Source organism: Nicotiana tomentosiformis, chromosome 1, assembly GCF_000390325.3.
Source record: "Nicotiana tomentosiformis chromosome 1, ASM39032v3, whole genome shotgun sequence".
NCBI lineage: Eukaryota > Viridiplantae > Streptophyta > Magnoliopsida > Solanales > Solanaceae > Nicotiana > Nicotiana tomentosiformis.
Window position 1 is genome coordinate 40,486,757 of NC_090812.1, and position 15,761 is coordinate 40,502,517.

The 15,761-nt window shown below is 38.0% G+C and overlaps 2 protein-coding genes across 3 annotated transcripts; one reads left to right on the top strand and one right to left on the bottom strand.

Moving 5' to 3' along the window:
- Positions 1 to 305: 305 nt before the first annotated feature.
- LOC104102722 (small ribosomal subunit protein uS10y-like) lies at positions 306 to 2,775 on the top strand. Of its 2 annotated transcripts, none has more exons than XM_033657834.2 (4): positions 306 to 503; positions 579 to 697; positions 1,442 to 1,555; positions 2,489 to 2,775. In XM_033657834.2, the coding sequence occupies exons 2-4, from the start codon at positions 583 to 585 to the stop codon at positions 2,629 to 2,631; spliced, it is 372 nt and encodes a 123-aa protein (XP_033513725.1). In that variant the 5' UTR covers positions 306 to 503; positions 579 to 582; the 3' UTR covers positions 2,632 to 2,775. The 2 variants fall into 2 exon arrangements, with proteins under 2 accessions (XP_033513725.1, XP_009608818.1); XM_009610523.4 differs by having other exon boundaries at positions 366 to 503; positions 583 to 697.
- Positions 2,776 to 3,883: 1,108 nt separating this feature from the next.
- Positions 3,884 to 15,518, bottom strand: LOC104120218 (uncharacterized). Its single transcript, XM_070181683.1, has 5 exons — positions 15,395 to 15,518; positions 15,179 to 15,259; positions 11,181 to 11,767; positions 4,835 to 5,010; positions 3,884 to 4,754 (listed from the first exon to the last, which is right to left on the bottom strand). Exons 2-5 carry the CDS (start codon positions 15,198 to 15,200, stop codon positions 4,301 to 4,303), a joined length of 1,239 nt encoding a protein of 412 aa, XP_070037784.1. The 5' UTR covers positions 15,201 to 15,259; positions 15,395 to 15,518; the 3' UTR covers positions 3,884 to 4,300.
- Between the last annotated feature and the right edge of the window lie 243 nt (positions 15,519 to 15,761).

The window sequence follows — 15,761 nt, forward strand, 5'->3', positions numbered from 1 at the left end:
ATATCTCTTTTCTAGTTCCCCATGTTATCTTTAGCTATTTTAAAACTATAAGGTTGAGGTTGCAACAGATTAAAAAGACTTTTTTCACATTGCAAATATATTTGGAAAAACAAATGAGTTAGTATTTTCTGATCATTCATATCAACGTAAGTGATTTTTTTCAATTCAATTAAAAAAAAGTCATCGTACATTTTAAATATTATATAGGAATAAAAAGTGTTCATTTTTCATAAAACATAAAGGATTAAAATTGCTCAAATGATATTTGAAGGACTATTTTAAACTAACCAAGATATAATGGACTAATTCTATGATTTTCTATTCCAAAGTCCAAGTTTGTTACCCTAACAAACAGAAGAAAATAAAGCCCTAGCTAGGTTTTAGGTATATAAAGCAGACGGAGTACTCGCAAAAGCCTCCTATTGCCTTTGAAAGAGAAGTTGAAGCGGCAGCAATAGTCAGTCTCCGTTGCATAATTCTGAGCTTCTTCTCTCCACTCTCAGGTAATGTAATCTCCACGCACCCGTCTTCTCTCTAAGAAATGGATGATAGAGAAATTGATTTCTTTTTGTGTGCAGAAAGATGGCAGCATATGCAGCAATGAAGCCGACCAAGCCAGGGCTAGAGGAGCCACAGGAGCAGATTCACAAGATTAGGATCACTCTTTCCTCCAAAAATGTTAAGAATCTCGAGAAAGGTTTCCCCTTTTATGCTTCTTTTACATCTGTTCTTTTCCAATGTCATGAGTATGTGATTTTCCTACGAGTCAGTTGCGAAGAGTTTCCGTTAAACTCTTTAGGGTTTATGGTTTTGGTTTTTGGCCTAGACTTGATGAGAAAATGGTGGAAGTACAATTATAATTAGTATAATAGAGTAATTGAATTTGTATCAATGTGTCTATTTTGAGAAACATTGTTCTCTAACAAATCAACTAATGGTGTTGAGCTCATATGCTAGTCAGAAGCAGATTTTAAAGCAATTTGTTTTAATTTTTGAAAGTTGTTGAAAGGACTTAATTGGGAATTTACTCGTTATGTGATGTGACCGTGTTGTATGAATCCCCATGGCTACTATTTGATTTCATTATTATTGGTACAGGTCAAAAGCTGCATTTTGTTTCTATCTGGTAGAAGGTTATTTGTTTGATACATTTTTGTGTGTAGATTTGATTTATGTCTGGACTTTCAAATGCTTAAAGTAGAACTAGTTTATATTTTTTTAAAGTCAATGAGTTTTAGTTTCTCTACCTCTAAGAAATGTACCCTATATCTTGTAACTTTTGGTTAAAGTAGATTTTGGAGCATCGTGTTTCAGCTGGGAATGACTTTTGCAGTCAGAGTTGTGGTTTGAAATTTCATATATGGTTTACTTGTGGTTGTGGTTTTGTATAAATTATTAAGAGATACACTCTTATTCTTTGACATGATTTAAAAACATGTAGTGTGTGCTGATTTGGTTCGTGGTGCCAAGGATAAGAGGCTCAGGGTGAAGGGACCAGTGAGGATGCCCACAAAGGTCCTTAACATTACCACTAGAAAGTCTCCTTGTGGTGAAGGTACTACCATTTCATACTTTTTTATGCCTTTTTGTTCCTCTCTGAAATAACATAATTTTAACTGGAGATATTTGATTCTGAATCCAATCCAGAGATTCTTGTATCAATAGGAGAGAGTATTTTGTTCATCTGTCAACTTAGGCTCAACTATTTTAAATTGGTAATTTGGAAGGTTAGTTTCTGTAGTCTTATATCTGAGACTTAATCTTCTAGCAAGTGGTTTTAAAGAATATAAACTTGTGTTCCAAAGTCCTTAATAAAGAACTTTTTTTCGAAAGTTTAATTGCTGGATAAGAGTGGGTGCTTACCGCCAGCGTTACTGGTGGTAAGAGTTTGAAAGCATGAACAACGTTTGGATCTAACAATCAATCTGAAAGCATGAACAGCGTTTGGATCGAACAATCAATCACTTGACAATCAACCACCAGCTGGCAAGAGTTTGAAAGCATGAACAGTGTTTGGATCTAACAATCAATCTGAAAGCATGAACAGTGTTTGGATCAAACAATCAATCACTTGACATCCTTTTCCTTAACTACATTTGAGCCACACACACACCCCCCCCCCCCCCCAAAAAAAAAAATCTCTCTTAACCCATACCGACAAGCCACATTTCCATTACATCTACTCATAATAAAATTCCAGGCTCTTTTTCGTTGTCTTCCTACCGTGATGATGTTTGGATTGCTGGTTGGTTTTGATTCCCCCAGGCCCCACTAGTTTCTTTATTTTAATGCTCATTCTCTAGGTCTTAGAAGATAACATTAAGTAATCTATGGAGTCGGACCCTCTTGTATTGCCTCTTTTAATTTTGTTTCATGTTGATGATATGTGATTCTATCAATAAAAAACTGTATATCCGAGGAGTTTATTTTCTGGAAAAATTATTTTCATCAAAAAGTTTAATTTTCTACTTCATTTGTCTCTACACAGGTACAAATACATGGGACAGATTTGAGCTGCGTGTCCACAAGCGGGTCATTGACCTTTTCAGTTCTGCAGATGTTGTCAAACAAATCACCTCAATCACCATTGAACCTGGTGTTGAGGTTGAGGTCACTATTGCTGATTCTTAGGTCTTACCTAGGTAGATGAGTTACTCTTTATATGCTGTGGTATTTTGCCCTCCAGACTTTATGTATTACAAAGTTTTTGGAATTACAATTTTGCTGTTAAACTAAGACTTTTGATAAAAGCAAAGTGCATGGTTTGTTTATTTAGTAGCTAATTTATTGAATTTCCTACACTAGATTACTTCAAAAGATGTGATTATGACCTTTGTTTGCTTATTTTCATAATAAGACCTTAAAACTTTTAACACCACGGGGAAGTATCGAGTACAAAGCCGTTTTACATTTGAGGTGCAGTTTCAAAATTTCTCAGATGCCCAAAATTTGTGTTATTTTTGCTACTGGGACTCTAATTATATTCGATGACATTTTAGGACTATTAAGTGAAAATTGTTTACTTTTTGTTGTTCTTGTAACAATCTTTGGATATTGAAGCCTCTATCCTCTGCAGTTCTTACTCGATCCCTCGTTTCCCTGTTTTGCTGGGCAATTAAGGTGGAAAAAAGGATGTCAAAGCATTCACTTGCTATTTGTCATGGTTGAGAAATGTTTTTAATTCGTGTGCATTATGAATTCTCAGAACTAAAAGCTCGAAAAATAAAAAATAAAAAGGCTTTTGAAAGATGCAACGACCACCATCCAGCTGGTATTTGGTAAATGTACCATTTTTTTTGTAATATAGTGATAGACGAGAAGTAAGCAAGTGTGCACGGGGTCAATAGCTACTTTGGTGGAAGAAAATAAATTACAACATATAAAAGTATAAAAAGAGTTGATAAAATCTTGAAGGCTTGCATATAACAATGATAACCAAATGTAAGTTATATAAGTTTGTCAAAGACTGAACGAACTAAAGAACTTCAAACTTGCTGAAACTTTACGGAGAATGAAAATATTCCTCAAATGATTACTCTACTCGAGAAAAGGCTAAGCAAATTTACATTAAAGACATGGAACTGATGAAAGAAGTCTACACATGCGGCAGCTTCAACTTGGTCAACTTTTTCGCTCAGACACTTATACTAAGGCTTGTTCCTATTGACACTAAATATCTACCAAAAATGTGCCTATGAGACTCTTCCTGTAACGCCCTTCATTTTCAAGATAAGCTATTTGAAAAGACAACTGGAAATTACTACAAAATTCAATCTTGAATAATTTGAGGTCCACTAAGGCACAACACTTCCAGCTCCAGATCCAATGTAATAGTCAAATTTAGAAAAGAAATAAAGGGTGAGGGGAGGGGGATAAGGAGAAATTATGAGCAAGCAACTCTGCTATCATTCCCATTGAATAGCAAATGCTCACACGTTATTTTTAACACAATAAAGCATGTCTGGGCATGTCAATGCATGCTTCTAACTACACCATTACTCATCTCCATAGAGTTCAATCACTGTTAACAAGTCAGTTTAAAATGGTTGGATCATTCCATCTTTCATTTCCTAAGTTTACCGCTCATAAACATTAACTGGAAACCAAAGGGTTTGATTCAACTATCCATATTTACTTTGGTAGGAAGTGAAGATCTCCACAAGAGAAGTGTAGACTCACTTCCTCAAACAGTCATCAACCAAGTCTTTTCGTTTCACTTTTTACATAGAGAGAAAGAAGCGAGAAAGAGAGAGATGATGATGATTCGGCTGAATAATGTTATGTCATTTTTTCTGGTCCTTCAGGACAAGGCCCACTCGAAATACTGGCAACAGGCACCTCTAGCAGCAGTCCAATTCCCACACCCGAAGAATAAGCTTCCTTGCTTTGGACCTGGTTTCCGGAACATCCCTTTGCTGCTTCTTACTCCACAGAAACAGTAAGGCTGATGATTTTGCAATCCTGGAGGCATGTCCCTCGTCTTTTGAGGTTGATAAGAGGGAAACGATGGGTGATCTGGGGGTAGCTTCCATGTAGAGGGTTCATTACTAAAATGATACATCAGAGAATCAGTGATAGAGAATCTGAAACCCCTGTGCATGAGCAAAGCAAGCAAGCGGGCTGTATTTTTGGCATCATCAAGACCACAGTGTGCACGGCCCTGCCATGCTAGGCCAGCCATTTGGACCGCCTCTTTCAAATTGCACCTTGCACCTCCAAAAACCTCTTTGAAAGGAACCTTCAAGTTGATCCATCTGGAATACGTTTTTTATGTTAACCCAAAGAAAAAGTGCTCCATTTTAGAACACAGATAAAAATAAGAATATAAACCTACCGGTTGAAATAAGGAGGCTTCCTTATCTTCTTGTATCGGCATTCTGATTCCAACATCACACGGCAATCCCAACTGGACCATGTCACAACAGCAAAGTTGGTATTCTTTATCCCTTTCTTCTCAAGCCACTTGTCATGCCTAAGGAGAGCTTCACTTAGAGTAACTCCTCTGTCAACCTGTCAAAGGAAAAAAAATCCAACTTGCATGACTCAGCTGTTACAACATTAAACCCACAGAAAGTAGCAATAGACTGGGCAATATTCACAAAACAGGTCAAACCTACTCGAGAAAGAAGGTGCAGCACAATAAGTTTCAATAGAAAAGATACTCTAAACTCCAAGCCTGTCCTTAAAAACTGCGTTATTCCTTAAGCAATTCAAGTGAATGCTTTAAGCAAAGAAAGGCACAAATGAAGAAAAATATGAGAAATATATAATGCAATATATATATATAGGAAGTTTAAAACATACTGGAATTTAGTAAATTATATGAAGTGAAAACCATGTCATTGGAGTTAAAACGCCATACATATCAAGTTTCTGATGCAGATGCAAAAATGCAGTTCAAAATTTCTTGTTCACATTCAGTAACTAGTTTTTTTTTACCAAGGAGATTTAGTAACAAGTTTTCTTATATTAATTTTTTATTCCTGTTTCTAATATTAATATATTGCAGAATGTTTTCTTAGCAATTGTTAGTTTACAGCATGTATATAGTGTAGTATTGTCCCACATTGGTAGAGGAGTAGTATGTCCTTGTATAGTATAGCTATAAATAAGTACCTCTTGTATTGTATTGTTCATCAAAATATCAATAACATATTTTCTCCCGTGCCTTCTCACATGGTATCAGAGCAATTGTGAGAGACTTATCGCTGTGCATAAATTCCAGCGATTCCGGGAAAGAGAAATCAGTACTTTTTTAAGGCTGTTTTCTATCTGCTTCATTTCTGTCAGTGTTGTGCAAAATCTAACACTACCACAAGAGTCATCACTGTCCGGCGACCAAACCCCAGTGAAAAGCTCTGGCAGCAGCCTCCTCACGCGCCTCCACGCGCCACCAGAAGCTCGCGCGTGAGCTCACGCGCTCCGGCCATTTTTTGAAAATCTTCTTTCAGAACAGTTGGGTCGCCTGGTAATTCCGATCATACCCCTACTGTTTTCATTTCATTCCGACAACTGAGTTTTTTCCGACAGCTACAGTAGATTCCGGCAGCTACAGTATTTCAGTATTCTATTTCTGTGCTTCCGTACTCTGTTTCAGTGGATTACAGTTGATTCTTTCTCTTATTTGGTAATAATTTGCAACAATGTCTTTGGGATTTGATTCTTTTGGGTCTAGAAACATGAGTTCTGGAAGCTCTAGTGCTATTATTACCTCAGAACCTTTAATGGGAGGTTCAAACTACTTAGCTTGGGCTTCATATGTCGAGTTGTGGTGTAGAGGTCGAGGTGTTCAAGATCATCTAATCAAACAGTCTAGCGATGGAGATGAAAAGGCAATAGCACTTTGGGCAAAAATCGATGCTCAGTTATGTAGCATCTTGTGGCGATCTATTGATTCCAAGTTGATACCCTTGTTTCGTCCATTCCAGACATGTTATTTGGTTTGGGCAAAGGCACGCACCTTATACACTAATGACATATCTCGCTTCTATGATGTGATATCGCGGATGACAAACTTAAAGAAGCAGGAATTGGATATGTCTACTTACTTGGGTCAAGTACAGGCAGTCATGGAGGAATTTGAGAAGTTGATGTCAGTTTCTGCTAGTGTGGAAAAACAACAAGAGCAGCGACAGAAGATGTTTCTCATTCTTACCCTCGCTGGACTTCCTAATGATCTTGATTCAGTACGCGACCAGATTTTGGCGAGTCCGACTGTCCCGACAGTTGATGAATTATTCTCTCGATTACTCTGCCTTGCTGCTGCACCAAGTCCACCAGTGATCTCATCACAGATACTGGATTCCTCTGTTCTTGCATCCCAGACAATGGATGTTCGGGCATCTCAAACTATGGAGCATAGACGAAGAGGAGGTCGTTTTGAAAGATCTAGACCCAAGTGTTCTTATTGTCACAAACTTGGACACACGTGAAATGTGTTATTCCTTACATGGTCGTCCACCCAAAAATGCTTACATTGCTCAGACCGAGACTCCAGGTAACCAGGGATTTTCTTTATCTAAAGAAGAATATAATGAGCTCCTTCAGTATCGAGCAAGTAAGCAGACATCTCCACAAGTAGCCTCAGTTGCTCAGACTGATACTTCTGTTACTGGTAATTCTTTTGCTTGTGTTTCCCAGTCTAGCACTCTTGGCCCATGGGTCATGGACTCAGGCGCTTCTGATCACATCTCTGGTAATATATCACTTTTGTCAAATATTGAATAATCAGTCCTTCCACATACGTTTAGGACATCCGAGTTTATCCAAACTTCAAAAGATGGTGCCTAGTTTATCTAGTTTGTCTACATTAGATTGTGAGTCGTGTCAACTTGGGAAACATACCCGAGCCTCCTTTTCGCGTAGTGTTGAGAGTCATGCAGAGTCTGTCTTCTCCTTAGTTCATTCTGATATATGGGGTCCTAGTAGAGTCAGTTCGTTATTTTGTTAGTTTCATTGATGATTATTCAAGATGTACTTGGCTTTTCTTAATGAAAGATCGTTCTGAGTTATTTTCTATATTTCATAGTTTCTGTGCTGAAATCAAAAACCAATTTGATGTTTCTATTCGCATTTTTCGCAGTGATAATGCCTTAGAATATTTATCATTCTCAATTTCAGCAGTTTATGACTTCTGAAGGAATTATTCATCAGACAACTTGTCCTTATACCCCTCAGCAAAATGGGGTTGCTGAGAGAAAGAATAGGCACCTTATTGAGACTGCTCGCACACTTCTAATTGAATCTCGTGTTCCGTTGCGTTTTTGGGGCGATGCAGTTCTCACAGCTTGTTATTTGATTAATCGGATGCCTTCATCTCCCATCAAGAATCAGATTCCGCATTCAGTATTGTTTCCCCAATCACCCTTATACTCTCTTCCACCTCGTGTTTTTGGGAGCACGTGTTTTGTTCATAACTTAGCCCTAGCCCCTGGGAAAGATAAGTTAGCTCCTCGTGCTCTCAAGTGTGTCTTCTCGTGTTCAGAAGGGATATCGTTGTTATTCTCCAGATCTTCGTAGGTACCTTATGTCAGCTGACGTCACATTTTTTGAGTAAACCTTTCTTTACTTCTGCTGACCACCATGATATATCTGAGGTCTTACCTATACCGACCTTTGAGGAGTTTACTATAGCTCCTCCACCTTCGACCACAGAGGTTTCATCCATACCAACCGTTGAGAAATCTAGTGTTGTTCCCCCTAATTCCCCAGCCACAGAAACACCACTCTTGACTTATCATCGTCGTTTGCGTCCTCCATCAGGCCCAACTGGTTCTCGTCCTGCACCTGACCCTGCTCCTGCTGCGGACCCTGCTCCTAGTACACCGATTGCACTTCGAAAAGGTATGCGGACCACACTTAACCCTAATCCTCATTATGTCTGTTTGAGCTATCATCGTCTGTCATCTCCCCATTATGTTTTTATATCTTCTTTGTCCTCGGTTTCCATCCCTAAGTCTACAGGTGAAGCGTTGTCTCATCCAGGATGGCGACAGGCTATGAGTGACGAGATGTCTGTTTTACATACAAGTGGTACTTGAGAGCTTGTTCCTCTTCCCTCAGGTCAATCTACTGTTGGTTGTTGTTGGGTTTATGCAGTCAAAGTTGGTCCCGATGGACAGATTGATCGACTTAAGGCCCGTCTTGTTACCAAATGATATACTCAGATATTTGGGCTCGATTACAGTGATACCTTCTCTCCCGTGGCTAAAGTGGCTTCAATCCACCTATTTCTATCCATGGTTGCGGTTCGTCATTGGCCCCTCTATCAGCTGGACATTAAAAATGCCTTTCTTCACGGTGATCTTGAGGATGAGGTTTATATGGAGCAACCTCCTGGTTTTGTTGCTCAGGGGGAGTCTCGTGGCCTTGTATGTCGCTCGCGTCGGTCACTTTATGGTCTAAAGCAGTCTCCTCGAGCCTGGTTTGGTAAGTTCAGCATGGTTATCCAGGAGTTTGGCATGAATCGTAGTGAAGATGATCACTCTGTGTTTTATCGGCACTCTGCTTCAAGTCTCTGTATTTATCTGGTAGTCTATGTTGATGATATTGTTATTACTGGCAATGATCGGGATGGTATTACCAATCTGAAGCAGCATCTCTTCCAGCACTTCCAAACTAAGGATCTAGGCAGATTGAAAGTACTTTCTAGGTATTGAGGTTGCCCAGTCTAGCTCAGGTATTGTTATTTCTCAAAGAAAATATGCTTTAGACATTCTTGAGGAGACGGGGATGATAGGTTGCAGACCTGTTGACACTCCGATGGATCCGAATTCTAAACTTATGCCAGGACAGGGGGAGCCGCTTAGCGATCCTGCAAGCTATAGGCGGCTGGTTGGAAAATTAAATTATCTCACAGTGACTGGACCCGACATTTCTTATCATGTGAGTGTTGTAAGTCAGTTTATGAATTCTCCCTGTGATAGTCATTGGGATGCAGTTGTCTGCATTATTCGATATATAAATCGGCTCTAAGCAAAGGGTTACTCTTTGAGGATCGAGGTCATGAGCAGATCATTGGATACTCGGATGCTAATTGGGCAGGATCACCTTCTGATAGACGTTCTACGTCTGGATATTGTATTTTAGTAGGAGGAAATTTGGTGTCCTGGAAGAGCAAGAAACAGAATGTAGTTGCTCGGTCTAGTGCAGAAGCAGAATATCGAGCAATGGCTATGGCAACATGTAAGCTAGTCTGGACCAAATAATTGCTCAAAGAGTTGAAATTTGGTGAAATCAATCGGATGGAACTTGTGTGCGATAATCAAGTTGCCCTTCATATTGCATCAAATCCGGTGTTCCATGAGAGAACTAAACACATTGAGATTGATTGTCACTTCGTCAGAGAAAAGATACTTTCAGGAGAGATTGCTACAAAGTTTGTGAGGTCGAATGATCAGCTTGCAGATATTTTCACCAAGTCTCTCACTGGTCCTCGTATTGGTTATATATGTAACAAGCTCGGTACATATGATTTGTATGCACCGGCTTGAGGGGGAGTGTTAGTTTACAGCATGTATATAGTGTAGTATTGTCCCACATTGGTAGAGGAATAGTATGTCCTTGTATAGTATAGCTATAAATAAGGACCTCTTGTATTGTATTGTTCATCAAAATATCAATAACATATTTTCTCTCGTGCCTTCTCACAGCAATCAATGATTTTGCCAGATATTTATTGTTTAGTGCCGTCAACTTCAGGACAAATCCATGAGCACCATTGTTCAAACCTCAGTAAGACATTCCTTTTAGAAAACTCAATTCTATGACAGAAAAGGGTTCTCTCACGACTTCCTTTGAAAAAATTCTATTAATGAAAATAAGGATCATACCTGCTTGAGAGTGAAATGTGTCCAAAAACTAGATCGAAATACTTAAGTCAGATTGGAACAAAACATGCCTAGCAATGGACGAAACTTAATCACCTTATATTCAAGAAAGACTAGTGTTCTCTAAGGAGTTTGGACGTATCCACCTCATCTTACAAACTCATGTTTTTAGACCTAGTTAGATTAATCTCTTCAATGGTGGTCAATAAAATTGGTAATCACAAGCACATAGAGGTAGTAAAGGGTGTATTAAGAGACAAACCCTTCTATATTGTCTAAAACCAATGAGATACTACACATCACAGGGGGGTGAAGTTGATATCATAAATTTGAAGTTCAATCATTTGCACCACATAACCGAAACAATATACCAAAATCTATCATTTACTTCTCAAATATCTAATAGCCATATGGAGGATATATCTCAAACCACATGTTGGCCATTTCAAATTTCCGACATAACAAATGATAGAATTCTACTACAACTACTCCATTTCATGATTGCTCATTTAACCTTGCAAGCTGCAACACACATTCCCGCACAAGAGTGAAAGTACCTCCACAAGCTCTGTAAAAATCTTAATTTTCTTTGTTGTTGCTCTAGTTATTTATAATTTTTTTTACACTAATAAAGTTAGAAAAGCAATCAATGAGCAAATGAATAACATAACTACTAGCAGATAGTTTCCAACTTCAACCCATCAAATTAAGTCAATCTTCATAATATGGAAGGATAGTAAGCTACATGTTTAAAAATATGCTTATCCAAGGTTCTTCCATTATTTAGTTAAAACTCTCATCCATCTCAGACGAAATCTTATAATAGGTAGCAAATCAAAAGTTGCAACCAACCTGAATTTGCTGGATACCAGTCAGATCTTTGCAGAAATCACTCAATAGTTGATTGCACGTTGGCCTCACATAAGTTTGAAAACAAGCCTCCAGCTGGCCAGTCGTGCTACTCACTATTACTGATGGAAACTCTATTATCTCCTGAGGGTGAGGATTCTTTTCCTTATCACATGTTGCCTCAAAGTCAATAACAACAAAATACTGAAAATCTTGGAACCGATAATCATACTGATAATTTTGAGGGAACATGTTTAATAGGCTATAATGGTAGTGGTTATCCACTGGATATGGAAAGAGCTGGCTTTCAATAGCATTCACGGAGCGCAGATGCATATTTGAATTAGGATAAAAGGCTGACCATAAACCAAAGCCATGCTGATAAACAGTGTGGTTTGGGGATTCTTTTGAAGAGTCAATAGGTTCACCACTCAATGTGCCGTCCAAGCTATCCCCACCTGGATGAATATAGGCGCCATCACTAGGCTCTGGTAAGACATTGACAGCAGTCCTACTGTAATGCAGATTATGGGGATAGCCTGCATTCTGGAGGCATCTTACGGATGCCTCACAGTTCGTATGCATAGTATCTGCAGTCCAAGGATAAATAACAAATACATCACATAGGTACTAATGAAAGTGTTTCACAAACATGAGTAAATTAAGATCCCAAAGTACATAATTGCCACAAAATCAAACAAACCCAAAAGAAGATTTTAAAATAAACACAGCATACTGACTTATAACAAAGGACTAAAAACCAGTGTTGTCACAGGCGCGCTTAAGCCCTGAAGCGAGGCTCAAAATACGTTGACCGCTTCGCCTTGCTTTGTGGGCGCTTTAGTGTCGCATCAAAGCTCTAAGTCATACTTTTCCTTGCCAATGAGTGTAATCCTGAACATGCGTCCTTAAACAATTGATATTTCACTTTATTGTGAATTTTTTTTCAATTTCTTTGTTCATATATTTGTTATTCATGCTTATAATGATTAGTCTTGGACTACATGCATATTTTTTACTTTTTCTTCCGTTGCGCTTTTTTTCATTAAAGCCCACGCTTTATTTGCGCTTTGAGCTTAAAACCCCAATGGACCTTAGAGCTTTTTTGCGCTTTTCGCCTTTGATAACACTGCTAAAAACTTAAATCTCATTGCAGCTTGTCTGTTCAGATGACTAAGAGGCCGTGCCAAAGTTCTAGTTAAATGTTAATGCAGATCTGCAGCTTTTCTCCTTAAGGTACCAGCCCTAACTACAGGCAATCAAACTACTTCTCAAATGAACTAGTTACTAGTCTATAACTTAAGTACATGAGAACCATGGGAATTCTTTGATGCTTATTTTGAACAGACTTCATGGACTAGAATGGCAAAGCTCCATCCAAGCTTTTACAGTTCAGAATCTCTGGCTTTTGTTTTGAATTTTTTTTATTAAGGTAAGATCTCTGGCTGTTAAGAGGAGACACTCTGCTGTATGCAAAAGGACACTCTGCTCACCTCTCAAATAAGCATTTTCCTTCAACAATGGAGTTTTGCTTCATGCAGAGAACATAGGAGAGGGAAAATACAACTAGTTCCATAAATTAAAAACTAAAAGGGGAGTAACTATAGCATTTGTGGTTACTCAAGTCTCAAGCTTAGTTTTGCTCCCACACATAAATCAGAATGTGATACTGGTACACTGACTTTACTCTGAGGGCAGGTGGTACAACTCAACTAGTCATGGAGTAGAAGGAGTGGACATCAAGTGTTAAGATTGCAGAAATGATCGCGAGTTTATTCCTCACACCCAATAAAACATGTAGATCATCAATCACTATCAACTACCCCAAAAGAGAAGCTTGTGTGGCATCAAGAAGTCCCTTGGGAGGCAAATTTTATAAGTTCATATTTTCCAAAAGGTATAGCTTTATTCGGTGGTCCTACTTACGAAAAATAAGCCTATTCACTGGTTCCTTTTTCTGTGAGAAGACAGGTGGTTAGATGGTGTATTATTGGAAACACAAGTAAGAGTTAGCATTTAGTACTAGAAAATTTATGAAAAGAAAAGGGATCACTTCCAGCTAATTACTTACAGCAAGCCCAGATAGAATGTTACTAGCAGATTTCCAGTAAAAGGAGGTATTTCAGAAAATGAAAATTTTACATCTGGAAACCTCTGTTCAAGGGTTTGTTTGAAAAATAACAGACACGCTTACCAGTTGCCAATATAGTGGGGGTCAGTGGCTTCTTCCTTTTCTTTGGGGGTGGGGGTGGGGGAGGAACTTGCTAGAGCTTTTTATTTTCACGTAACGGTGAACTTTAGGTCCCAAAAGTGCACTAACACATTAGTTCTAAATTGCCATTAAATCACATTACTAAACTCTTCACCAGTTCATCCCAGTAAATCATCTTTTTTTATAAGGTAAGATTTAAATCCCAGCAAATCACCTTTTCAACCAAGAATCACAGCTCAAAAGATAGGAAAACAGCAAGGATCCTCCTGAGGCTAAGAGTTTAGGATAAGCAGCTTAAGACTAAATATATGCACGATTGAAGTTGAGATGAGATTAGATAGGATTGTGGTGCCTAAATGCAAACAATATCCACAAGATGAATGTCACGGAGATCCAGATGATAGGAAAGATGTGGTCATACAAGATTAGACAAGATTAAAAATGGTCATGCTCACCAGAAGGTGCAAGTAGCACACTTCGAGAATAAATAAGAGAAGGTTATTTGAGATGGTTTGGTCGTGTCTTGTATCGACTTTCGGATGCACCAGTCTATGAGTGTGAAAGCAAAGGTATTGACGGGGATGAGGTAGACCTAAAATCACATAAGTTATATCGAAAGACCTACAATCTCTAGAGAATCCATGCAAATCTAGCGGAAAATAGGACATAATGGAAGAAAAGAATCTATATAGGCGATACCAATTAGTTGGGAATATATTTTAGTTATAGTAATACATTTACTTTAATCCAATGTTTTCTAGGAGTCTTTTAGTCATGTGAGAGATTTATATGCCAGTAGAACGTGTAGTACTTTTTATTTTTAATTTACATAATATTTGTCTAAAATGAGCTTAACTGGAACAATATAGTCGATGAAGATTCATATAACAAACCACAATTTATTCTGGATTGAGGTGTAGTTGCTTTTTCCCATCCCGGTTGTGGATTTAGTGCAATATTACATTTACTCCAAAAATTGACAATGGAATGAACTAGCCAAATAACAACTTCTCTCAACAAAATAGTATCTCCAAAATGAAAGAACCATTGTTCTTTGATAGGTTTGGAAGAACATTATGTATGTCCATTTAAACTTTAAAAAGTCAAATAGCACTAAAACTTACAGTTCTAAGTTCCAACATAAACTCCCATTGAAAAAAAGGGGAAGCAAAATATCCATAACCTAAAGACAAAATTATTCCCCCCACCCCACCCCCACACCCCCTACCCCAGAAATTATGTTTATCCAAGGTATTGGCATAGGGAGTCAATAAAGTGAGTGTAAATTTGGGGGACTAGGGTTCAAACCTCAACAGAGACAGCAAAAAACTAGGTGATTTATTCTCATCTGCCTGAGTCGGTGGGAGGTAGCAGGTACTCGGTGTAATAGTCAATATGCGCATAAACTAGAAAGGACGCTGTCCCCGACCACCGTTGTCACAAAAAAAAAACTTGGTAACCAATTATTCAACCTTAAAGTCTTCCTAGTCTTTCCCCAACAATAGCATTGCATGTATTATCTTCATAAAAAGTAAGAAAAAAAACACCAATAGCACTACATGATCAAAAACTTACTCTTTCACATCCATTCAAAACCAAAGACCACAGTGAATCAAATGCTTATTCATTGCATTCAAAAAATACACATGAAACCCACAATTCCTATCCTTCAGTTCAACCCCATAATTTCTGAAAAGTCGACATCCCACCATGGCAAATTCCACACACATAAAACATAACAGCATTAAATACCCATATTAAAAAATAAAAATAAAATAAAAAGTCATACCTTTATGCTCTACGGCGATCATGATCTCCCGAATAATTAAGATCCACAAGCAAGTACATCAGATCTCCTTCCTCAAATTTCCTACATAAACACACACAACATTAACTGAATAAAATTCACAATAAAAAAACATAAAATTTTGTCATCTGCACGAGCGCGCGCACACATATTAAATAATTAAAGATAAAAAGTAGAAGGTCTCAGAGAATTAGAAACCTTCAGCCCCTTTGCGATCTGAGTTGCGCACTAGGAAGAAGAAAGGGAAGAAGTAGAGTAGGTTATACTTGTACTTTTCATTTATTATTAATGTTAATTCTTTATTCTTTATTGTTATTTTTAGTAACGTATTTAATCTTTTTCCCTTAATTAAATATTTCCATAAAATATGTTTTACACGTGTGGTTTAGCTACGCACGTGCAAGTTTTGGGTTAACGAAGAAAGCGTGTCCACAAAATATGATATATTGGGTTCGGATATTTTTCACAAATGAATAAAGAAAATATCCAACCACCTTTTGACTCATTGTAGCATTGGCAGTGGCAAATGGCAATTCAACCAGGAATTAAATACAATTTGCATCCC

Coding starts and splice junctions, on each gene's coding strand:
- LOC104102722 (XM_033657834.2), top strand. CDS start 583: ATGGCAGCATATGCAGCAATGAAGCCGACCAAGCCAGGGCTAGAGGAG. Junction 698..1,441: donor TGTTAAGAATCTCGAGAAAG/GTTTCCCCTTTT, acceptor AAAAACATGTAG/TGTGTGCTGATTTGGTTCGT. Junction 1,556..2,488: donor AAAGTCTCCTTGTGGTGAAG/GTACTACCATTT, acceptor GTCTCTACACAG/GTACAAATACATGGGACAGA.
- LOC104120218 (XM_070181683.1), bottom strand. CDS start 15,200: ATGATCGCCGTAGAGCATAAAG. Junction 5,011..11,180: donor CTGGTATCCAGCAAATTCAG/GTTGGTTGCAAC, acceptor TTCCTTTGACAG/GTTGACAGAGGAGTTACTCT. Junction 4,755..4,834: donor AAGCCTCCTTATTTCAACCG/GTAGGTTTATAT, acceptor AACGTATTCCAG/ATGGATCAACTTGAAGGTTC.